The following is a 25,413-nucleotide window of genomic DNA, read 5'->3' as shown; positions in this document are numbered from 1 at the left end:
TTGCTTGCTATTCTAATTAAAACATGTCTTAAGTCATCAATATTGTATAATACTTTTATTGTGCCTAGGTTTAAGGTAAACTAAATTTATCAACAAAAAAAGTAACTCTTTATATATATATATATATATAAATATATAAATGAGATGAAAACTTTTAGATAAACTCTATTAAAAATAATTATATTTTAGAAATGTCTAAAATAATCTGAGGATTAGGGTAACTTAAATTTCTAGAGTTGTATTTAACTAAATGATAAAAGTTTATTAAATAGCTAGGTCATTTCCAAATAAAATAAGATTTTTAAAACATTAATTACTGAACACTAACTTCCTCTTACAGAAAAACTAAAGAGATTTTGGACTATTAATAAATATGTTTGGTGTCATCCTGAGATATTCTCTATTAAAAAAAAAAAGCAAATGTTTAAAAAAAATTAAAACTGGTATTTATGTTCACCAATCTACAAGATGCGAACATACAAGACAGCTCATGGTTGCTAAAGAAAAAGCAAGATGTGTGTTTTTAATAAAATGGTATAAGGAATGGAATTACTTTCTATTAAGGAAAAAAAAAGTACATCTGACCTTACAAGTGGCTGTTCTCTGAATAGGCAAATACTGTGACGAATATAGAAGCGTAAAAAAGGTTTGTGGCAAGTGGAAGAGAGTTTTGTGCATGAAACAGGTTTCTTAAGGCATTAAACTGCCTTTGAAATCTTTTACTGTTACTTTGACTAGTGAATAACTATTGTTTCACAATGAATATAAGCTGATACCAATCTGGAATTTGATTTTCTCTTCCTATTAAAAATCAAAGTCGTCTTGGAATATGGCTTTTTTATAATAGACTATATAAATTTCTTTGTATTTAAGTGATTCATACTTGCTTTGAAAATCTTTTGTTACTTTGATAAAATGAATGAGTGTTATTTCACAGTGATCTATGGAGACTATGACACACATAGACAAAGCTCATACTGCTTCTACAAAATTAACCCCTCATAAGGAAATTTAAAATGGATAAATAATGGCTATAAACCAGTCAGGGCTATGGGAAGTCCAAGACAGCCACTTGGCTTTTCCCGACTCCCTGACAAACCTCACTTTTATTTGATAAGATAAAGCCTTTCCTGGCTGTAGGGTTAATATCTCACAATAAAAAAAAAAATGCTTAAAATACATTTTCTGTGATCTCCAGTGACTGGGACACCCATTTTGCTGGACACGTCATACAGACATTGACAAAAACTTCACAAACTTTCTGGAGACTATAGTTTTTACTGACATCCTTAGTCATCAGGCAAGGACCACAAATCAAAGGGATTGGTTACATGAGATTGAACAGACTGCTAAACAAGACTACAATTTTCATGACTTTTTTGTCTGATATATTACCAGCTTCTAATTTTTGTTTTCAAATATGAAAAAGCTCATCTCCTCAAGTCAATGATGGTTTAAAACAATTTAGTGATTTACACCTGTGGATAAAATTAAAACATTTTTCTTTTCTCTCTATCACGTCCCTCCAGAAATTAAAAACATCTGGGTTCTGAATAGCCTCATCAAGATTAAAAAAAAAAAAAAAAAAGATTGTCTCCAGACATATACAAAAATCTCAAGAGTATACAGGGGTGCTCTAAAAGAACTATCCACCAACTGATGTCAGGCCTATGACACCTAATGTTTCACTGAATCTTAAGTTCTAGTTTTGTTAATTAAGATCTATATTTACTAAGACTCACTTCTTAGATAATTCCTTATGGTTATGTTACATTGCTAAGAGGCTTCATTAAGTTAAATTTAAAAAGACATTCGTCAAGTTAAATTAGACAGGTCCTTCATTAAAAAGGACACTTTAAGTTTCTTTCTAAAACTTATCTCAGTAACTAGTCTTTAAATAAAGATCAGATGCTCCAGGATCTACAACCAGGAAATTAACAACAAGCTATAGTCGTTTAACAAACTAAGTCAGATGACTTAAAGACGTCACTGGGCTATACCTAATAAAAGTTCTTAACTTAAATTCTTATGATTCTGCTATTACTGCTAACTATACTGTTTTCTATATTGCCTGTTTCAAGAAATGTCCTTTACGTTATCAAATGTGTGACTGAGCCACTGATATAATGATGGTATGCAGTTCCATATAAAATCCATAGTTATAATGGATGTAACATATCTTCCTTTGGTAAACTCTCTTATGTACATATGACTATTGATACATTCTCTCAATTTATATGGGCCACTGCTCATTCCAGTGAGACTACAAAACATATACAAAGACATTTATATGCATTTTTTGCTGCTATAAAACTATCAAAAACTATAAAAACTGATAACAGCCCTGCTTATACCAGTAGAACATTCCAACAATTTCTTAAAATTTGATCTATAAAACATTCTACTGACATTCCCAATAACCCACCAAGACAGGCCATAATGGAGAGGGCTAATCAATCACTTAAACATATAATATAAAAACAAAAAGGGGGAAACGCCATAGGACAATAAACAATATCGACTAAAGCTTTATTTACTCTCAATTTTTGAATATTTTGACACAAACTATGGCAACTACAGCTGAGCGATATTTTCAGGCTACATCCACAAATACAACTAAGCCTGTGATTTGGTGGCAAGATCTACTAATAAATGCTTGGTCACCAGGAAAGTTAATTCCATGGGAAAGAGGGTTTGCTTGTATCTCCCCAGGAGAAGGTCCAGAACCTGAGTGGATTCCAGCTGGTACAGTCAAACCGGGCAGAACCAACCAGTGACTCCAGACAACCTCGTCATGGTTAAGTTTGCCCTGGTAACTATCGCAGTGAGTATACCCCTGGTTTCGGCAGAAGCAAAGAATTATACTGATTGGGCATATATACCTAATTCCCCATTACTAAAACCCATTGATTGGGGGGATTCTATGATTCCCATTTATGTTAATGATTCTTCCTGGAGACCAGGACCTGAAGATACACGCCTTCCTTTTGTCTGAAAAGAAAAAGGGGCTCCCTTCAGTGTTACTTATGGGTATGAATCCTGGCCAATTTGTGTCGGACCAGCTACAGGATGTCTTAAATCATCAATGCAAGCCTGGCTGTTCACTAATTCTTTAAATCATAACTATACTAGGGTTCAACTATATCTTCTCTCTGGTCTGAGTTTTGCTTATAACAACTCAGAATCCAATAATGACACCAAATCAGACAGACCTTTATGCGAACATCACAAGCTGTGGACTGAAACACAAGATCATGTTCAGTGAGATAACTGCTGTGGGACTGAGGGAGTAATTTTGATTAGTGGTTCCTATGGAATTGTATGGGACTGGTCCCCTAAGGGGTATGCAGTCTCTAATTGCTTTCATCAAAATCAGTCCTGCAATGCTCACAAAAGGCTGCATTGGCAGTTGCCTGAAGTCTTTGACCATACTAATATTACCACTCATTCAGACCATCCAATCATATGATATGGTAGTGGCATGTCACCTTCCTTCCCACAACTGGATCAAGGAAGAGGGCAAGGAGAGGTTTGGAAATTGGCTTTAAGTCTTAGAAAATTCCAAATTTGGGATGGACATTATTCTGATAAAACTAATGATTCACTGACATTTAACACCAGTACAAACTGGGCATTTTATATTCAGGCTTGTGTGAGATATTGTTATGTGCTCTTGAAAGGGACAATTTCTATCAATGAAAGCGTACAAGAACTTTCTTGCCAGGATTACAAATTATGTACTTGCTTAAATTCTTCACTTTATAATTCTAATCGCTCATTTGTTATATTAAGACAGAGATTGGGAATATAGCTTCCAGTAAATCAAACCAGACCATGGGAAGGCTCCCCTGAAATACATGCTCTTTTAAAGGTTATAAGTAAAGTACTGCAACGTTCCAAAAGGTTTATTGGACTCCTTATAACAGCTATTGTGGGAATTATCGCTATAGCCACCACCACAGCAGTAGCCGAGGCGGCTCTGCATCAAACTATACGAACAACTCCATTTGTATAGTAGTGGCACCAAAATGCAAAGTTCTGCCTGGGGAGGTCAGACCCACACAGACCAAGAGGTTGATGAACGATTGACTGATTTAGAAAATGCAGTTCTCCTACTAGGGGATGAAATACAAAATTACAAACTCATCTTAAGTGCGATCGGAATATCCCTTCATTTTGTGTCACACCTCATAAATATAATCAAAGTGCATATATTTGGGATCAATTATCTAAACATCTGAGAGAACACACTTGTAATAATCTATCCTTAGATATTTCCCAATTACAGGCTACTATGTCTAATATGCAGAATGTTCACTTAACAATAACTCCCAGAAACTGATTTATTTAAAGAAACTGAGGAAAGCTTACATAAACTTAACCCCATGATGTGGATTAAAAATTTAGGAGGAGGATCGCTTGGTACTATAATATCAAGATGTATATTTTTAACTGTTTTGTGTCTAGTCCTTAGATACACGAGAGAAACCATCCAAGAAATGATGAAGAAAGAAGTTGCTCAGACAGTGTATCTACTCCTGCAAAAACAAAGAGGGGGAGATGTAGTGGGCATTTCTAATAATGTACACGCACAGCCTAGAGAAATTTCATAGAAATAGCACCTGGAAAAACAGCATATATCAAGAAGCTGTGTTGATGATGTACCAACAATGATCAAAAACATTTTTCATGTTTTCCTTAGAATAATAGCCTTCTTACAGACCCCAGGGCCAGACTCAGAAGGGAGTATGACTGGGGTCATGAAAGCATGGACCTTGGAACAGCGGGTCGGCATCAGGTATGAACACCGCCTACACACTTGCTGAATGTTCCTGAGACCACCCCACGAGGGAACGGCCTGGGGTGAAAACAAGGAGATCTGGAATATGTCAGTGCAGTGTCTTGGGAAAGATAGATCAAGCAAAGTTTTGTAGTCTACAGTCAGGAGCAACAGCTGGACTCAGAGTGGACTCTGCACCTCAGTCCAACAGAGGCGGCAGGCCCCCTGACCCATTGCACCAGATTTCGTGTTCTGCTTTCATTCTCCTTGCTCGCTCCCAGACCTTTAGGGCAACAATGAACAGATAATAATTTTAAATAAAAATCACCATATTTACTTAAGAAACAATTGAATACATTCCTCAATCATACTAGAAAGAGATTGTTACTGCCCAGTTCTGGAGAAGGTGCATACGGAGCCCATAAAAATTTAACTTAATTTTAAGGATCTTGATTTTGTTTCCTAAGGCAGTCATCTTTCCCAGTATAAGTTACGGGTATAATTTGGAGGAGTTGATTAGTTGCAGCTCTCAAAACACAGTTATGTCACAACCTTGAGTTAAGGCCATACCTGTTTCCTTCAGCTCTTTTATTTCCAAGTTAGGGGTCTCTTTTGGATGTTCTGAAGTTAGTCCTAGACACACATTGACATCAGGATGAAATTCGTATCTCTGCACCCTGGGACTCTCAGTTGGCTGAGTTCTCTGGGCTCCAATAAAATCCTGTAACAAGGGAAATACTGTCAAGGACATATTTGCAATCATCTGAATGTCACTGGTATTTTAGAAACATATGTAGGTGTCAGATAAACTCCCTGTTACTCCTGTTGGGTAGACTCACTGTAGTTCTCATAAATGAACTCACTGTAATTACCAATATGAAAAGTAGGAACAGAGGCCTCACTGGTGGCTCAGTGGTAAAGAATCCACCTACCAATGTAGAAGACACGGATTCAGTCTCTGATCTGGGAATATCCCACATGCCATGGCGCAACGAAGCCCCTGCACCACAACTTCTGAGCCTGTGCTCTAGAGCCTGGGAGCTGCAACTACTGAAGCCCACACACCGAGAACCCACGCTCTGCAACAAGAGAGGCCGTCCCAGTGAGAGCCGGTGCACCGCACCTACAGAGGAGCCCCACTCGCCACAACTAGAGGGAAAGCCTGTGCAGCAACGAAGACCCCGCAGGGCCAAAAATAAATAAATGAAATGATCTGTTTTAAAGTGACTAAAGCTGCTATCTACTGAATCACACTATGTGCCTACAGGGTGCCCCTTTTACAAACTGACCCTCTCCAGCCTCCCTCTGCAATTTCCTGCTGCCCTCACCAAATTAGGCAATTAGGCTTTTCTTGGGAACACAGAAAGAGTGTCATGAATGAGGATTTCCCAAACTTCCTACAACTTGATCTCCAGCTTCTTCTTGGTCTCTTAACTCCCTAATCTACCCTGAGATAGGTAAGCAAAAATAGACCCTTAACAACTTTAGAGCTTACCTTTAAGTCATTCTTCATAATATACCGGATATCCTGAAGGTTCATAGTTCTATCTTTCTGCTTGACCTGGATGCCTGACTTAACAATATCATAGTAAGGTTTCGGAAGCCTGACGTCAGCTTCTAAATAATTTCCCAAGACTATGGTTTCTTTAATGACTGAGCCATCTAAGCCATCCCAGGGTATGCTGTCTGTTAAGGAAAAAGCCAGAAGAAGAAACATTAAGAAATCAGATAAAACTGGCTAACTTTCCTCAACTTGCTCAACCTCTTTAAAATTAATTTCTCTGTAGAAAAACTACTGGAAGTTCAGTAACAAAGGAGAAAACATCTGATCCAAATAACAGGGAGATCCCTGTCACAGAGACAGGATAAAGCAGTGTCAGACCCCTGTAGGTGTGGACTTCTGGCCGGCAGACCTGGGGACTACAAAGGAATGTTTCCTGGTGTCAGGCTGGCCTGCCCAATGCATTCCTGTCACAGAAGGTGAGGCTCTGCCTCTGACACCATAAACACTACTAAGCGGGGCTGAGTCTCACTCCAGCAGTGAATGTGGTTTGTATGCCTTCACCTCAGAGTCCTGTACGTTTGGAGGGGCTTCTATTTCTTATAAGTGATACTGCTTACACATACAATGGATCCTGGGTGTGTTTGATTTCCATTTGCTTCTCAGAGGCCAGTCCTTTCCTCTCATTTGTAAGTTCTTAACATAGAGAACTTGTGGTTGCCAACGGAGAGAGGGGAAAGAGAGGGATGGCCTGGGAAGTTTGGGGTTGGTAAATGCACACTGTCACATTTAGAATGGAATGGATAAACAACAAGGTCCTACTGTATAGCACAAGAAACTACATTACTCAATATCCTGTGATAAACCATAATGGGAAAGAATATTAAAAGAGAATGCACACGTATGTGTAATTGAGCCACTTTGCAGAGATTGGCACAACACTGCAAATCAGCTATACTTCAATAAAAATTAAAAAAGAAAAACAAAATAGGTTCTTAAGGGGAACCTCACAGAGACCCCTAAGCACTGACAGCAATATTCAGTTTAAAAACTCTCCTTGGATTCAATGCACTACCATTGACAAGCCAATAGGTGAATCTTAAAGAACAGATTAAAAGAGAATGATTTCTGAGAGATCATATCTTGCATGAACACAAAGAGGTTTCCTAAAGTCTTTTTTCCCTGTGTCCTGCATTCTCATAACGCTAAGTGACTCTTCAGGGGGAAAAAACCCAACCTAGGAACAGGGACTTCGGTCACTGCCGGTGTGCTCTCTGACCCACCTGTTAAAATCTCCTGTACGATTACAGAAAAGCTGTAGATGTCCGACTTCACAGTGGCTGCCTTCTGTAAGATCACCTCCGGGGCGGCCCAATTGTACAGCTGGCTGGGGAGCGGCACTCGAGTCAGGCCCCTGTGTGCACCCCCATCCTGGCTACAGAAGGAAACGCAAGGTGGGGCTGGCGCCTGAAAGGGCCACTGTGATCACCACGCAGCACACGAGGGAAACACTTGCTGATGGCCTCCTTGAGCTTCTAGAAACCCAGCTAGACCCTGAACCAGCCCACACTGCCTGCTGCTGCTACCTGAGCAGGCCCTGCCCCACCCTCCACCTCAGCTGGCCACTCCCTCCCACTCACTCCCTCGCCGCAAGTCACAGGGGCCCTCTCGAAGTTTCTCCAATGTGCCAAACACATCACCACTTCAGGTTTTTGCACTGGTGGTTTCTTCTGAGAGCATGCTCTGCCCACAGATCCTAGCATGACTGCGTGCTTCTTATAATTAAAACACTAGCTCAAAATTCACCTCCTTGGAGAGGACTTACCAGACCACCTAAAGTAGTCCCAATTTATTGGCTTCAGAGCATTTATTATCTGAATTTCTTGTTCACTGATCTATTATTTATCATCTGCTATTATCTGCTCCACGAGGCAGGCCTCTTAACTCTTATATCATCAGAACTCTAAACTTACACCAAGGCCTCAATGCTTACTTTTGAATAAATAAACCTAAGACTTTTTCACGGAGAAGGCAATGGCAACCCACTCCAGTACTCTTGCCTGGAAAATTCCATGGACGGAGGAGCCTGGTAGGCTGCAGTCTATGGGGTCACTAAGAGTCGGGCACGACTGAGCGACTTTACTTTCACTTTTCACTTTCATGCATTGGAGAAGGAAATGACAACCCACTCCAGTGTTCTTGCCTGGAGAATCCCAGGGACAGAGGAGCCTGGTGGGCTGCCATCTATGGGGTCACACAGAGTTGGACACGACTGAAGCGACTTAGCAGCAGCAAGACTTCTTCAAGAACCCCTTCAAGCCTCCTTCAAAGTCTTCTGGGACTCTTCCAACTCTTCGTGATTGCTTCTTTTCTGAGCTCTGCCCTCTTGCAAATGAGCCCTCTCAGTTTATACTCAAAGTTTCACTGATTTGCTTGAATAACTCAACTTTGCAACCAGGCTCCTTGGAAACTAAGTCAGAGTGCCCTAAATGTCCTCTGGGCCAACAAAAGTCCTCAGGATGAAATCAGCGCTGATTTCTGCCCACAGCTGTCATGAGCATCAAATGAGATCACACGTGTGGAAACACTCTGTGAGCCATAAAGCACTAAACAAGTAAGGAATTAATACGAATGTTGTTGTTTAGTTGCCAAGTCGTGTCTGACTCTTTGTGACCCCAGAGACTGTAGCCCATCAGGCTCTTCTATCCATGCGGTTTCCCAGGCAAGAATACTGGAGTGGGTTGCCACTTTCTTCTTCAGGGGATCTTCCCCACCCAGGGATCGAACCTGCATCTTCTGCACTGGCATTCGTTACCACCGAGCCACCTGGAAAGCCCAGTATGAACTTAAATGGTAAGCATTTGGTAGAGACTTGATGACTACTGGTTGATAATTAAGAATTAAGTGTTCAGAAATTTCCTAGCAGTCCAGTGGTTAGGACTCAGTGCTTTCACTGCCAAGGCTCAGGTTCAATCCCTGGTTGGGGAACTAGAGATTCCACCACCAGTGATGCAAGGCAGCCAGAAAAAGAATTAAGTTTTTATTTAAAAAGCAAATAACTAGAAGTTCTTTTTGCTGACAGAGGAAAGCTTTTAGAGGATGGGATGAGCTTCTCAGACTTTGAACAAACTTCTCTAGGTAATACTTCTCCCAGTAGAACTTTTTTAAGAAATAATTTTATTTCTTTTCGCCTGTGCTGGGACTTCATTGCTGTGCGGGCTTTTCTCTAGTTGTGGCGAGCAGGGGCTACTCTCCAAGTGAGGTGAGCGAGCTTCTCATTGTGGTGGTCCCCCTTCTTGCACAGGCTCCAGAGCACAGGCTCAGCAGTTGTGGCACACAGGCTTAGCTGCTCCATGGCACAGGGGGTCTTTCCGGACCAGGGACTAAATACGTGTCTCCTGCATTGGCAGACAGATTCTTTAGCACTGAGCCACCAGGGAAGTCTGCTCTCAGCAGAACTTTTGATTGCAGGCAGTAAGTTTAGGAAGCCATGAAGCTATGCTATTTTTAGACTCTGTAGTTGTATTGCTGAATAGGCAGGTGTGGCCTGGTGTTGTGTGAACAGCATGTATATACATGCAAAATATCACATTAGTATCACAGGAAAAGCAATGGAGTGTTTCATTGTCAGAGACATATTCCAAGGACCTAGCTCACTTGGGTCTTCATACTGTGGGGCGATTGTCCAAGGGAGACGCTCACTGACCCTCTCAGGCCTTTTAGGCTACCTAAGGCAAGGGACAAGTCACTTACAATTGGCATTTATGTCCTTTCTCTTTTACTTCCACTCACTTTCCTCTCTTACAATCCCTCTTCCTTCTCTGTTAATGCTAGTGGAATGTAGGAAAGGCGTTTTTTATTAATATTTATTTATTTATTTGGCTGCATCAGGTATTAGTTGCGGCATGTAGGATCTTTAGTTGAGGTATGTGAACTCTTAGTGACAGCATGTGGGATCTACTTTCTGACCAGGGATCAAACCTGGGCTGCTGCATTGAAAGCACATAGTCTTAGCCAGTGGACCACTAGGAAAGTCCCAGGGAATTCTTTTCAGCTTCGGCTTTGACATCATCAAAATTACATTTGGCTATGGCTATATGATACCACTTGCAAGGTCAATTCCAGCTCTAAAGACTCCATTAAGAAGGAGTTGAAGAATAGGAGAAACTGCCGTATCATTTTTACATCAAGAGATGGAATGCTACTCTTGACAATAAACAGCCCTCCGAGTTCCTCTGTCCATGGGATTCTCCAGGCAAGAATACTGGAATGGGTTGTCATGCCATCCTCCAGGGAATCTTCCTTGCCCAGGGATCAAACCAGCATCACTTGCGTCTCCTGCACTGGCAGGTGGGTTCTTTACCACTAGAGCCACCTGGAAGCCCCAGGGTTGAGGCTGTGTGTGTGTGTTAGTTGCTCAGTCATGTCCAACTCTTTCTGATCCTATGGACTGTAGTCCCCCAGGCTCCTTTGTCCATGGAATTTTCCAGGCAAGAATACTGGAGTGGATTGCCATTCCCTTCTCCAGGGGATCTTACTGACCCAGGGACAGAACCCGGGTCTCCTGCACTGCAGGCAGATTCTTTCCTGTGTGAGCCACCAGAGAAGCCCAGGGTTGAGGCTGGCCATCTCCAAATCCCCATTTCACTCTAGGATTCGTATTTCTATTGGAGAGCGCATCAAAGAAACTGTGATACCACCATGCGAACCACAGGTGGCGCTGCATCACTGGCAAACAGCTTGGGTTCTGTCAACCTTATTGAAAAGTCAATGGAAAAAATCAACGATAAAAATGTCCAAACCCTTCAGCTCTTGAACACATAGCCAAAGTGGTGAACCTTGTTCTGCATCACTTCAAGGGTTCACTTGGGATGCTTCCTGAGCGCTTACTATGTGGCAGGCCCTGAGCTGGGTGGTAAAGATAAACAAGCCATAGTATGGGTCCTGCTCACCATTCGGAGGGGCCGACACTTACTACTGGGCAATGAAGCATGCTTGGTGATTCGGGGAAAGGGCTTCACTATAGGCTTCACGGGGGGGGGGGGGGGGGCGGTGGAAGATGGTGTCAGAAATAAGTTTAAAAGGATAAACAGGCGTGCCAGGTACTCCAGGCGTGAGGAGCAGCCCTGAGAAATGGCATGGTCTGCCAAGTGTCCTCAGACGGCCAGGCAGAGTGGTAAGTGATGAGGGTGACGCTGCAGGCGAAGCCTCCACCACGGAAGGCTTCCCACTCTACAAAGTGTGGGGACTTAATCTTGTAGGCAGAGGGAGACACTGGGGTTGAGAATGGACCAGATCTGAGACTGAGCAGCTCAACTGGCGAGAGCTATCTAGCCTCCACCAGTTTCCAATGGAAAACGGCTCCAGTCACAGCTAACTGCTCCCCTGTTTCTCTCTCGTCCTATCACTGCCCCATCGCCATGCAAGAGTGAGGAGGATCTTCTTAACCTGTAAATCAGCCAGAACATCATTCTGCTCAAAAAAAAAAACCTTCACAGTACCCCAGTGTTTCAAGGATTAAATTCAAACCCTTTGCCAAGCCCAATCTGACCCATGCTCTCCTCTCCAGACAGAGACAAGGGGCACACGAGGCCCAGGAAACTGATAGTCTTTCCACTTCATTCAATTTAAAAACATGTTGAGGAACTTCCCTGATGGTCCAGTGGTTAAGACTCCACGCTGCCAATGCAGAGGGTGTGGCTTCAATCCCTGGTCAGGGAACTGTGATTCCACAAACAGCATGGAATGGCCATAAATACATAAATAAACAAAATCTTCTGTAAATAAATAAAATAGAATTTTTAAAATAAAAAGGAATTTCCCTGGTGGTCCACTGGCTAAGACTCCACACTCCTAATGCAGGGAGCCCAGGCTCTATCCCTGCTCAGAGAACTAGATCCCACACGCCGGAGCTAAAGATCCCACGTGTCACGACTAAAGATCCTCTGTGCTGCAACTGAGACCTGGCGCAGCCAAATAAATAAATACATTGTTTTAAAGTAAATTAAAAAAAATTTTTTTTCATTAAAAAAATAAAGAACATGCTGAGCTCCTGCTGTGTGGAGGCCTGCTCTAGGCCTGCTCTGAGATATGGCAGCAGATAAAACAGAAATCCCTGTCCTCATAGAGCTTTTCTAAGAAGTAAATTATGAGATGTAAGACCTGCCAGGGGCTTCCCAGGTGGCACTAGTGGTAAAGAACTTGCCTGCCAATGCAGGAGACATAAGGGATGAGGGTTTGATCCCTGAATCGGGAAGATCCCCTGGAGGAGGGCATGCCAACCCACTCCAGCATTCTTGCCTGGAAAATCCCATACAGAGGAGCCTGGCAAGCAACAGTCCATGGGGTTGCAAAGAGTCAGACATGACTGAAGTGACTTAGCAGGTATGCACGTAAGACCTGCCAGAGACTCAGAAATAAAACCTCAGTGATGGTGGTGGGTGAGGACCAAGCTCAGGAGAGGTAAGCAGGTCTCAGACAGGGGTCTGCCCGTGGCTCAGGCCTCACAGCTGCACCCGAGCAGCTCTGGGCACGGGCCTCAGAGCTGTGGAGGACAGTAAGGAAGCACAGGGTAGATCCTCTGCCCCCCAGAACTAAGGGGCAGGAGATGGGGGCCAGCCCTCCACTCTCGGGAGGACTCCGACTTCTGCCAAATGGGAAATGAAGCCCATGCCTGAAACCTTGAGTAAAGATGATGTTTTCATCACTATTTCCCTCCCTGCACTGAGCCCCACCTACTCAGGTCAGGATCGTAAGGCTCACCAGCACCCACTGCCTTCTCACATCTTCCAGGATGCACAGCTGTGGTGCATTTCCCAGCCCGCCTGCAGGGAACAGGTGATTGGGTGCTGGGCCCTGTAAAGTGGGAAGTAATGATACACCCACTAATCATTCCAGTAGTCCCTAAACCCCGCCATGCGTCCCTCCAGGCTTGCTCTTTCTCGCTGAGCAGCAATGCGGACCACCCAGTGGGAGGCTGAGGCCTGGGGGCCAGTGGAGCCCCAGAAGGGAGGAATGCAGAGCACGGTGAATGCTACCCCTTCCCAACACACACACGCTGCATGGCAAGGTGAGTGAGAAATACTTGGGCTGTGTGAAGCCACAGAAAATTCTGAAAACTTACAGTCTGGCTAACATGTGCTCACGCTTGTCAAATGTTTATTATAAAGAACAGAAGTAACTTCCCCAAAGCCCCTCTAACCTGGGCTGACAGGGGAAGACACTGGGAAACCTCTTCCTCCATTGATAAAGCAGTTCAGCCCACCAATGAGGGATCCTGCCCAGATCAGATTCTCTCTCTACAGCAAAGCACCCACCCTGGGGAGACCCTGTTTGGAAGTCATGATCGAGGTGCACCCACCTTTCCATCATGTACTCCAGGTTGGCCAGCCTTGCTTCCCCTGTGGAGACAATGTGGATGGCGTAGGAGCTGAGGGAGCGGTGGATAAAGCCCCGGGAGTGCAGGTACCTCAGGGCGTCGGAGATCTGGAGCAGCAGGTGCACGATCACCTCCATGTGCAACACGGGGAACTGGGCCCGCTGCAAGCGAGAACAAAGGATGCTGCAGAAGGCTTCACAGTTTCCAGTCTTTTGTGTTGACCTGCATTTCAGCCACCTAGTGTCATGACAGCCACCTGCTGTCATGGTGGGGAACCTAAGATTCAATGAGGTTAAGTGACCAGCCTGAGGTCCCACTGACTCAGGCCCCCCTGACTCCAAACCTGGGTTCCTCTCCCTTAGCCAAGCTGCTTGATATTACAAAAAAAAAAAAAAATGAGGAGAAAAGTCCTCAAACCTGGTCCGCACCTCCAGTGTGGGCCCTACCGCCACTGGCAATGCCAAGCCTGTGCTGCGGGAGAACTTGACACACAAAGGACAATCCAGCCCCTACTGCGGTCAGAGGACCTAGAAAGTTCACTCCAGGGGGACAGAAATCCCCTCATACTAAGACACCCAGTCACAGCTGCTCTCTTCTCTCCCCAGAAGTGGCATTGTAAGTCAATGCCCTCCCCCAGGAGAGGAAAGGGAACTCTAACACTGAACCCGAAACCCGGGCAGGAGGAGGGGTGAGCCGTCTCAGGGAAGGGCCCTTCCTGCAGGCTCTCTTCTCACTCCAGCCCAGGGTGTTCAAAACAAAGCCATGGAGAAAGAAAAACCGATCTGTTAGGACCTTTTGGAAGTCACATTTCAGGCCAAAGCAAGCTCCCAAGGAGTCTGTGTGTCCCATACCCTCCACTAGGAAAGCTGAAAAGTAGGAAGGGACAGACAAGGACTTGCATATAAAGGTCCCAGAGGGCAGCGGTCCCCAACCTTGCTGGCACCAGGGACCAGTTTTGTAGAAGACAATTTTCCCACGGATGAGGGCGGGGGAGGAAAAGTCTCCAGATGCTTCGAGCACATTACATTTATTGTGCACTTTCTTTCTGTTCTTATTACAGCAGCGCCATTTTAGATCATCAGGCACTAGGAGGCTGAGGGCCGCTGCGTTAGGGCACAAGTGAAAATGCCCTGAAATAAGGCCAGAGACTGGTTGGTTGCTGTGAGCTAAAAGTGTGGCTGTGTGTTTTCTGGGTCTACTGAGCTCTCAGATGTGTGATTAAAAAAGCCAGACTAACAATAATAAAATCACACTAGTTCCAATGTGCTGATTAGCTTTAAATGGGGCATTATATAGCCTCCCTCAGAGTAAAGAATTAAGAGATTTCTCTTCTATGCATGCACGAATGGGAACTCTGCTCCTGAGGTAAAAGAAGAGAGAGAAAGGGAAAGGAGAGCTGGAGTGGTGGGGAAAGGCAGCAAGGGGAAAATGCAGGGAAACAGGCATTCACCCGCTCGTGGAGGACACTGAACAGCGTGCCCACCGTGACGCGCTCGTACACGAGGCGGGTCTTCTCCAGGTCCGGGGACAGGCACACAGCCATCAGCTGCAGCAGGTGGGGATGCCGCAACTTGCTGCAGAGGCAAAGAGGACAGGATGAAACGATGGGCGCTTCCCTTTCTTCTGGGCTCCCTGAACACATTCCCCACAAATTCTGTTTACACACAATGTTTTGCTAAGAAAGTGGGATGGGGCAGGGGTTGAGTTCTCTGTTGATGGAATTCTTGGCTTTTCACTGATCAGAACCTGAAGGCTTAGGGTCATCAATGACAATGTCACTAAGAGCTACTAAGCAAGGGACTCGACATACATCACCTTGATCCTAACAACTAGCTGCAGGAAAGGTGCCATTACAGTTACACTCATAGAGATCAAGAAGCAAAGGCCAGGGAGAGGTCAGGCCCAAGGTCACACATCCCACCCAGCCGCACATCAGAATCCACGTTATGAGCCTGTCCAGCCTCCTTGAGTCCCTTTAGGCTGACTTCCCCAAAACGAAGGGTTTGGCTTTATAAGAGTTGAGTGAAATTGATGAGCCAGGACTATTCCAAGGCCTCAGCAGCACTGGTATGCAACCAAGGATGAAGTTCCTGCCCCAGCAAGACATAAGGACCTGAAGGACTAACCCCTGAGCCACAGGAAACCTAGGGTACTGAAACCCATGGGCGTGTCTTCTCTTCCAAGGAGAGACAGCGCACACAGTCCTGATGGTGGGCCTTGAGGGCTGCAGATGAGCCAGCCAGGCCTGAGGCTGGACCTCAGAGACATGCAGGGAGTCTATTAGCAGACAGAACTGAGCCTCTCACTACCACCATCCCCAGCACTCAGGCTTTTCAAGAATGCTTCTTTTTCCTTCTTGGCAGCCCTGGGAAGTCAAATCAACCCACCAGGAGGAAATGCTAAGACTAAGGAGGCTGGTCTCCACCCTCAGGTACAGCCCTGCATAGCCCTGAACCTGGGTCTGAGACGCTCTTGGGTTTTCTTTCTTACCTGCTGTGCTCTTGCTCGGTGATTAACAAGTCGGCCAGCCACAGCCTGCTCCAGTGCGGGTGGGTGGAGAGGTGCAGCTCCTTCACCGTGACCCTGCTCCCGTTCCACACCAGGCTGCCGGGGCAGGAAAGGGTGTGAGCAGGAGGGGGTGAACAGCCACTCTGCAGACTCGTGATCAGGGAACAGTGTTTACACAGGTTCTGTGCAGTTCCCTCCCCACCCCGCACCCTAACCCCCCCTCCAATGTTGTGTCCTCCCCGCTCCTACCCCCAGGGCCTAAAGCACTTCGGGGACTTGGTACAGGTGGCGGAGAATCACTGAGGGATTTAGGGGAGGGAGTGACTTGATCAGGTTTGCATGTTAGAAAGACCAGGGCACCAGCCGTGTGGGGAGTGGTGGGCCGGGGTGTCTGGAGAATGAGAGGCCAGTTGGGAGGCTGGTCTGGGGAGGGACACGAGGTGGACGGAAGAAGAGAGGACGTGACAAATCGGTGGCTCGGGCAGGAAAACAAGAAGCACGTCTGCACGAGATACAGAGCTGTGCAGATCTGCAGAGGCCTTCTCAGACGGGTGTGACTGCTAAGCAGGGAAGAAGCAGCCAGGTTCACGGGGGACAAGAGACCTTGGACAGGACAACTCAGGTGATCCTGTAGGACGCTGGTCGCTGGAGACTGAGCCCATCCCAGGGACTTCATCAGAGTCTGATCCTATTACTGCCATCTCTGCTGCATCAGCTGGTGAGAGCCATTAGCTGATGCCTGCGGGGCTTCAGTGCCCTTTGACCTGTATCAGAGGCTAGTCACCACTATGCTGCCTCTCATTCTCTAGAGAGCAGAGAAGTTGAAACACTGATGTAAGTAATCTTTCATAGCAGTTATTCTCAACAAGGGGCCATCCGGCCTGTCTGTACACATTCTGGTTGTCACAGTCATAAATGCAGGGGGTTGGGGGTCCAGGCAGAGCTGCTACTGGAATCTAGTGAGAAGAAACCAGGGACACTTCCAAACATCCTACAGTACACAGGACCACCCCCAACAACACAGGGGAACAAGAATGTCAATGGTGTCCAGATTGAGAAATCCTGATGGAGACATTTCTATTTCAGAAACCCTCCCCACACAGGGAAGTCACACAAAGTCCATTCTTCCTGTGGGACTAAATCCGACTTCCACTGGCCAGCTCCCGCTTACTTGGTCATGACCATGTAGGGGCCGCTGAAGAAAGAGAAGGTGGGCTCATCGTCAGCTTGAATCACTTCCTTTTCTCCAATTACTGGAAGAGATCCTAGATAGGCCAGCTGTGTGCCTCCTGTGAGATAAAACTGAAAGCAAAGCACAGTTTCAAATAGTGGGAGAAAAGGGAGAAACAACTACCTCCAGAATCTTGTCAGCTAGCTAAAAATAAAGGTAGGTGCTATTTACCAATTTGCTGGATACCCCTATGTACTGGGTGTAATTCTTTTTATTATCTTTAATCTTCCAAGAAACCCTGAAAGGTTGTGATACTCTTTCCCTCTTGCTGGTGAGGAAACTGAGGCTCACAGAAAGAGGTCAGATGCCTACAGGAAGCACCAGGCCTCAAGGGACCCTTGAGGCCCCCACAGAACATGTCTGGGGCCTTCACTGGGAATTAAAGGCTCAGTTCCTAAAACTCCCCAAATCTAGCCCAGAGTCATTGAAAAGAACTCTCTGGGACTTTCATCATTTTTCAGTAAGGACAGAAACACTGAGGGGTACTTGTCCTGCAAAAGCAGTAAAGAAGAAAACACTTGGGGGAGGACGTGGGAGGCTGTGTTGGACGAAGTCATGGGGCCCGAGGCCAGAGCCGGGCCAGGGAATTCCCCAGTGAGTCCCGAAAACAGTGGCTGCTGGTGGCAACCTCTTACCTTTCCAAAGCCAAAGCTGTAGATATTTTGGGCAGAAATGACTCCAGCCTTAAGCGGTCGGTTAGGAGAGCCGTTAGGGTTTCTAAATATTGAAAAGAGGAGGGGAAAGTAAGGAGGAACCATACCCAGAGCACAGTGCTGAACCAAGCTATCAGCACGTGCAGCTGGTTTCGTTGTTACTACTTAACAGCCAGCCAGCTGAAAGGACCCCCGTGATACCCATTTCCTGGTGTCCATGCCCTTGTGTAGCGATGCGCAGGTCAGAGAGGGCTGACCTGTTAACCCAGCAGGATACTGCGGAAATAACTGAGTGGTGTGAGTTCCAAAGCTAGGCCCCCAGGACTTCTGCCCTGATCTCTCTTGCAGCCCTTGCTCTGGACAAGGCCAGCTGCCGTGTTGTGAGGATGCTCCAGCAGCCTCATGGGGGCGACCAACACCCAGCACCAATCGGCCAGCCATGCGAGTGACCGTCTTGGAACTGGATCCCCCAGTCCCAGAACGCTGCAGCCCACGCTGCATCTTGACCACATCGTCGTGAGATGTCCTGAGCCAGAACCACCCAGCTAAGCCACTCCCTGATTCCTGACCTACAGAAACTGTGTGAGAAATTTACTGTTGTTTGAAGTCACTAAGTTTGGGCTTAGTGCGACAGATAACAAATACAGATGGTCAAAGTTGGAACGAACCATAAAGAGTATCTTGTCCAACTTTCTCATTTTACAGACAGGAAAAAATGGAGCCAGAAAGGGGAAACCTGCTGGCCTGATGTCACAAAACAGCAGCAGGGACTAGGCTTCGGCTCTTATAGAAGAAATTTGGTCTGCCAAGATCCTAACTCTGGCAGCAGAGGAGGTGGAAGACCTGAACCAAGTAGGGGCTCCAAGGCCGGATGAGGGATTCAGGCGCTTAAACCTGATAGCCCTGCTACTGCTGCTGCTAAGTCGCTTCAGTCATGTCTGACTCTGTGCAACCCCATAGACGGCAGCCCACCAGGCTCCTCCGTCCCTGGGATTCTCCAGGCAAGAACACTGGAGTGGGTTGCCATTTCCTTCTCCAATGCATGAAAGTGAAAAGTGAAAGTGAAGTCGCTGATAGCCCTGGGAAGACCCTAAAAGGGTTTTTAGTAGTGAGTGGCACAATTCAATTTTCATTTTTAAGAGGTCATTCTCCATGCTGAGTAAAGAACCAAGATGGGCAAGGGTACCAGCAAAAAGAGCAGTTAGGAGTAACTGGTCCTTAAGGGAATCATGAATTTATCTCTCATGAGAAGCATCCAGGTCATGAGAAGAAAACCAGGACTTGATGTGCATAGAATGAGATGCGGGAGCCTGTGAAGAGTGTGACAAGTCTAGCCACCCCGATAACAGGAAAAGATGCCATCAGAGAAAATCACAAGGGACACAATTTTCCACATATAAATCCTAAGTCAATAAAGCCCAGAAAACTTAAAATAACTCTCCTGAGCATGAGGAGAAGCCTGGATGGAGGCTAGGGAGGTTTCCCACCCAGGTGGCAGCAAGTCTTAGGCCAGCTTCAAACAGCCTGAGCAACCTTAAATTAAGCATTTGCAGTCTTCTGCAACCTTAGTAATAAAGGAACATGCTTTCCACAGTTCTGAGATGACCAAAAAAAAAAAAAGCTAGCTAGTTGTTCTGCTGAGAAAGGGTTTTCTGCTGGGCAGCCCAGACCAGAAAAGTTCCTTCCTTCCCTCCTAACCATATGGAGCCCAGAACTCATTTCCCCCGACATTCCTGGAAGCAGGGAGCAGGAGTGGATGGCACAGTGATGGATTTCAGAGGCCACATCCTCTCCCTTGAAGCTCACCCCTTTGGGTGGGCAGGTGCTGGAAGAACTGGTGTGGGGGGACCAAGGTGGCCCACGTTGCAGGGCTCCCACAGGGAAGGCTGGGTGATGCCGAACATCCAAGTCTGCTTGAGGCAGCACTCACCTCGGCATGAGGCCCCCAAACCGGGGCACGCCACTAATGAGCCGCTGAGGGGAGTCAATCTTCTTCAGGAGGTCAGAGAAGCCCTGGATGATAGCCTGCATGTGTGCAGCACAGCGCTGCATGAACTCCACCATCTGCAACAGACGGCAGGGACAGTCAACCCCACACGGCTAACAGCGAGCCTGGCTTTCAATGGGACCGGAATGGTCTGAGGAGACAGGAGCCCCCCACAGGGAAATCTCTGGCAAGGGAAGGGACCAAGGGATTGCCTAAAGATATGGAATGAGATTATTCCATCTTCAGGGAGCTTATTTGATGATAATTTCCTCCAAATCCTTCATTCAACAGATGATGAAACTGAGGCAGGAGTATTATTTTAACTTGTTTCCAAGGCCCGGTTGCTAATGAGCAGGAGAACCAGAGGGAGGGGACTCTACCCATCTCCCCCTTCCCTCCATGTGGCCAGCACTGCAAGTCTTTTACTCTTTCCATTTGTTAGATTATTTAGCCCTCATTAAAATACATCATGCCTGCCAGCATGTGGCTACAGACAAGTTACTTAACGTCAATGCACTTCCGTTTCCCCATCTGTAAAATGGAGACAATAATAGGACCTACCCGAGAGTTGTTGTAAAGATTAAATGAGTTAATATTTAACTAGTTTAATTCAGAACATCTGATGCAGGGTAAGTGCTAGTTAAGGGTCAGACAAAATCACATTTGTCCTCTCTCCCCACTGACTGGATGACCAGAAAAACTAACCTAGGTTTTACAGTTGGTTAACTTGCTTCATCCCAGGTGTGTGTGCCCAGTGCCAATGGCAAGGCCACTGCAAGCCCTGTGCTGTCCCCAGACAGGTCTCTGGCCCTGTGCTCTGTCACGGGCATGTCTGCAGAGCAGGCCCACCCTTACCACGGTGCTGCGCTCCTTCCCTGCTGCCAGAGCCCAGGTCTGCGGGTTTTGACCCTTCTCGTCGTGGAGTCGAAGATCACCCCCTGCATCCAGCAGTTTGCTGAGGATCCACTGGTTGCCTGAAAATGCTGCTGCATGGACAGGAGTGCTCCCATCAAAGCAGCGGCTGGAAGATGGGAGGGGTACAGTGAGTGTCCAAGGAAACACTCCTCCCCTTCCATGGATAACACAGGGCTCCCTGACTGCAAAGGCAACCCTTGGTGATAGGAGAACTGTATTAACACCATTAGTGACACACCAGTAACACCGTTAACACTCCCATCTTCACCACCGCCGTTCAAGGAGTATTATTCCTCAATCTACAGATGAGGAAACAAAAAGGGCAAAGCCAAGATTCACACCCAGGCATGGATCTGGTTCAAAACCCAGTGTTCTGTCCCCACTGTCCCCTGACGCTGGCTGCCCTGAAACCTTCATGGCTATAGTGCCACGTGGTTGGGCTGGTGAAGCACAGCCTAACCAGAGATCATCTCACGTGAGAATGTCTCTATCTCCCAAGTGCTATGGTAGAGGCCCACAAACCTTGGCATCAGCAATGTGGTCAAGCACCTACAACTCAGAAAAATTTAACCAAAGCCAATAAACTATCTGAGACATGAAGGGACATCCTTCATGAGATGTGAAGATGTGATATGCAGCTGTGGTTTCCGAACACGGTTGCACATCAGGATCACCTACAGAGCTTGCTTTTTTTTTTTTTTTTTGGCCATGCCAAGCAGCATGCAAGATTATAAGTTTCCCAACCAGGGGATCAAACTTGAGCTCCCTGCATGGAGTCTGAACCACCAGGGAAGTTCCAGAGCTTGCTCTCTTTAATTAAAAAAGAAACAAAAATGGGAGAAGGAAGGGGAAAAGAAAGGAGAAGAAATTTTAAAAATAATAATAAAAAGAGGAAGAGGAAGATAAGAAGAAAGTCTCCCAATTCCAGACCCACAATTCTCTTGTCTAGAGGCAACTACTGTTACCAGTTTTTGTACCCTTCCAGAAATTTTTTATGCACATACAAGTAGGAATAAGAATATGCTATACTGGGAATTCGCTGGTGGTCCAGTGGTTAGGACTTGGCACTTTCACCACTGCTGAGAGCCTGGGTTCAATCTCCAGCCAGGTAATTAAGATCCCATAAATCACATAACATGGCCAAAAAAACAAAACAAAGAATGCTATATTAACTGTTATGCATTTAAATTTTTTCTTTTAACAATATATCTAGGAGAAATTTCAATATGAAAACATACAAGCCACCTCAATTCCTTTTTAATAGCTGCATAGTATTCCAATATACAGCCATACCATAATTTATTTAATAAGTCATTGGGATATCTGTCAAAAATACAGATATCGGACTACACAGCATACTGAATAGAATCTGCAAGCATGGTGCTCAGGAATGTGTACTTTTTACAAGTTCCCCAGGGGATGCCAATGAGGCAGTGGACTGTCTCATTGGGAGTTCTCTTCTATTCTTAGCTCTGATAAGCAGCCCAGCACACTGTACTATGGGAACTGTAACATTCTCCTTGCTTTAAAAATAAATTTGTATCTAATGTTTTACAGCTTTCTAATCATTCTTCCCATAAAGAGTAAGAGAGCTGGGCAGGAAGAGAGAAAATATTATTTTTTATTCCTCATGAATGCTAAGAAAGGAATAGTATTTCTTAAGCCCAACGAACCATACAAGAGAATACAGGTTCAAGTGGTATCAAAATGTGTTGCTTTGTTAATTTATCCTAGAGGCTGAAAATTGGAGGCCCACAGACTGATTTGGCGACCCAGAGGCATGTTTTATTTGGTCCATATAGTATTTTTAAACAAGAATTTAAAGTAATAGACAATATTTAACACTTTGGGGATTTCACAATAAAAGTTGGGATTTTTAGTCTCTTGGAAAATCTGGCCTTCATGGCTTCCTTTTCTGCCCAGTTGCATCAGATGCTACTTAGACAGAGCCTGTATCCACTGAACCCACTTAATCCTGCAGGCATCTGACTCTGTGACCTCAATAAGCCCAGGCCATCATAGCATTTCCACGGAGCCCTTAGGAATACATTCTCCCCCCAGAAATTTCCTTTCACCTTGATGGAAGATATTTTTAAAGTACATGAAAGTGTTTCTATCACAAAATTAAAAGCTAAGGGGCCTACCTTCCTCCTCCTGATATTGTCCTTTCCCACCTCCTCCTCTTATGATGGGGATTTCTAAAAAGGGAATTTCTGAATTCTTCAGGTGCTGGGCTCCTGGTCTCAGACTTGTCATTAACGCAATGCACCATTATGGACCAGCCATTTAAACTTTCTGGGGGGTCAGTCCCCTCATCAGGAGTATTAAAGATTATTTTTCTTTTGCTTTTTTATTATTATAATTTTATCTTTTTATTTACTTATTTTTACTGCAGAACTGCAGGCAGGGCTATTTGTGAGTTTTGATACAGTAGAGATAGAGTGTATGTGAGTCCAGAAAAACTCTGGAAGCAAACAAAGCAAAATGTTCACTATGTTATCTTTGGGTTACAGAATTCTCATACTGACTAGTTTTCCCCTTATACTTCTCCAGGCTTCCATTTTTTTCCCCCTAAGTAAACAATCTTATAATAACAACAACAACAAACTTCCAAAATCAGTTCTTAAAAAAAAAAAACATTAAGTAGGGCCTCCTTATATTAGATACGAAAGCTATTTTATGACTTATGATTGTACATATTCTGGCATTTCTGTGAAAATTAGCTGGAATCATGTAAATACACAAAATTTGTTTCCTGTTCTTTTTAATGGAAACTGTAAAAATATCTGCTTTTGCCTGTTACCTTGGAAGGCCCTGGGCAAAGCAAAAAGTCCTACAGGGACAGAAGAAATGTTCACTTATAGCTGCCTCATTACAGTGTGTTTGCTCTTTCATATTAAAATTTGGACCATTACTCAAATTCTTCTAAACCACAACTACAAATGTCATCCTGACAAAGCAATGCCAAGTATCACTGATTAAGAACTTAGCTGTGGGGTACATTAAAGTGGTTTTAAATACAAACAATAATGTGGATGGAACTATACAAGCAGTACTTGTTAATGACTAAATTAATTAATGAATAGTGAGGTTCACTTATTTCATAGGGTCTAGTAAAACTGCTCAGAAAACTATTAACAGTTTAAAAATCACGTTTCTGGTAATTCCCTGGTGGTCTAGTGGGTTTTTAAAGAGACTTTTAGAGAAATCGATCAGTAGTGTCTCTTTGCGACCCCAAGGACTGTAGTTTATCAGGCTCCTCCGTCCATGGGGTTTTCCAAGCCATGGGATTTTCCAGGCAAGAGTACTGGAGTGAGTTGCCATTTCCTTCTCCAGGGGATCTTCCCAACCCAGAGATCAAACCTAAGTTCCCCAAATTGCAGGCAGATGCTTTACCATCTGAGCCACAGCACTCTAGTGGTTAGAGTGGTTAGGGCCTGGGTTTAATTCCTGGTCAGGGGACTAAGATCCTGCAAGCTGTGCGACCAATAAAATAAAATAAAGCATGTTTCAATATAAGTGTACAAATGTAGTTCATCAACATAAATTAGTAAAGCTTTTTTTAATATCTTGTTAGTTTCCAAACACTTCAATTCATCTTTAGTGTGTATTTTCTAGATAGTGATCTTATTATACTTACTGATTTGGATCTGCTCCATAATCCACCAGGACATCAACTAATTTTGTAAGGTCTAATAATGCTGCAATGAAAAGGGCTGTCTGGCCCAAGGAGTTAACTGCATCAACATAAATTCCTGCAAAACAAATATCAGGATTAATGCAAATACAAGAGAAAAATTAAAATTCCTTTATACAGTATTTTTAAATTAAAGTGAAAAATGAAAGCCCTCATTACTGATAGTAACAAAAGTGAAAAATGTTTAAAAGTCACTCAGTCGTGTCCGACTGTTTGTGACCCAAAAGACTGAAACTTGTCAGTATCCTCAAAATCACTGTAGATGGTGACTGCAGCCGTAAAATTAAGACGCTTGTTCCTTGGGAAAGTTAAGACCAACCTAGACAGCTTACTAAAAAGCAGAGGCATTACTTTGCCAACAAAGAAAGGTCCATCTAGTCAAAGCAATGGTTTTTCCTGTAATCATGTATGGATGTGAGAGGTGGGCTATAATGAAAGCTGAGCACCGAAGAATTGATGTTTTTGAATTGTGGTATTGGAGAAGACTCTCGAGAGCCCCTTGGACTGCAAGGAGATCTAACCAGTCCATCCTAAAGAAAACCCGTCCTGAATATTCATTGGAAGGATTCACGCTGAAGCTAAAACTCCAATACTTTGGCCACTTGATGCAAAGAACTGACTTATTAAAAAAAGAACCCAACGCTTTAGATTAAAGGCAGGAGAAAAGGGGACGACAGAGAATGAGATGGTTGGATGACATCATCAACTCGATGGAAAGGGGTTGGGGTGTACTCCGAGTTAGTGATGGATAGGAAGGCCGGGC

At 44.8% G+C, this 25,413-nt stretch overlaps 1 protein-coding gene across 1 annotated transcript in view; it reads right to left on the bottom strand.

Moving 5' to 3' along the window:
• The window catches only part of TEX14 (testis expressed 14, intercellular bridge forming factor), an 85,006-nt gene that overhangs the window by 39,083 nt on the left and 20,510 nt on the right, over positions 1-25,413 (bottom strand). Inside the window, exons 2-12 of the mRNA XM_040244207.1 lie at positions 24,594-24,708; positions 20,894-21,059; positions 19,982-20,115; positions 18,034-18,115; positions 17,339-17,469; positions 16,150-16,263; positions 15,110-15,233; positions 13,642-13,820; positions 7,565-7,716; positions 6,276-6,466; positions 5,351-5,501 (exon numbers count right to left, since the gene is read on the bottom strand). Coding sequence (XP_040100141.1) covers positions 5,351-5,501; positions 6,276-6,466; positions 7,565-7,716; positions 13,642-13,820; positions 15,110-15,233; positions 16,150-16,263; positions 17,339-17,469; positions 18,034-18,115; positions 19,982-20,115; positions 20,894-21,059; positions 24,594-24,708 — 1,539 coding nt within the window. The remainder of the gene's footprint in view (positions 1-5,350; positions 5,502-6,275; positions 6,467-7,564; positions 7,717-13,641; positions 13,821-15,109; positions 15,234-16,149; positions 16,264-17,338; positions 17,470-18,033; positions 18,116-19,981; positions 20,116-20,893; positions 21,060-24,593; positions 24,709-25,413) is intronic.

This window comes from Oryx dammah, unplaced genomic scaffold, assembly GCF_014754425.2.
Source record: "Oryx dammah isolate SB20612 unplaced genomic scaffold, SCBI_Odam_1.1 HiC_scaffold_8, whole genome shotgun sequence".
NCBI lineage: Eukaryota > Metazoa > Chordata > Mammalia > Artiodactyla > Bovidae > Oryx > Oryx dammah.
This window is presented reverse-complemented; position numbering and strand designations above follow the sequence as displayed.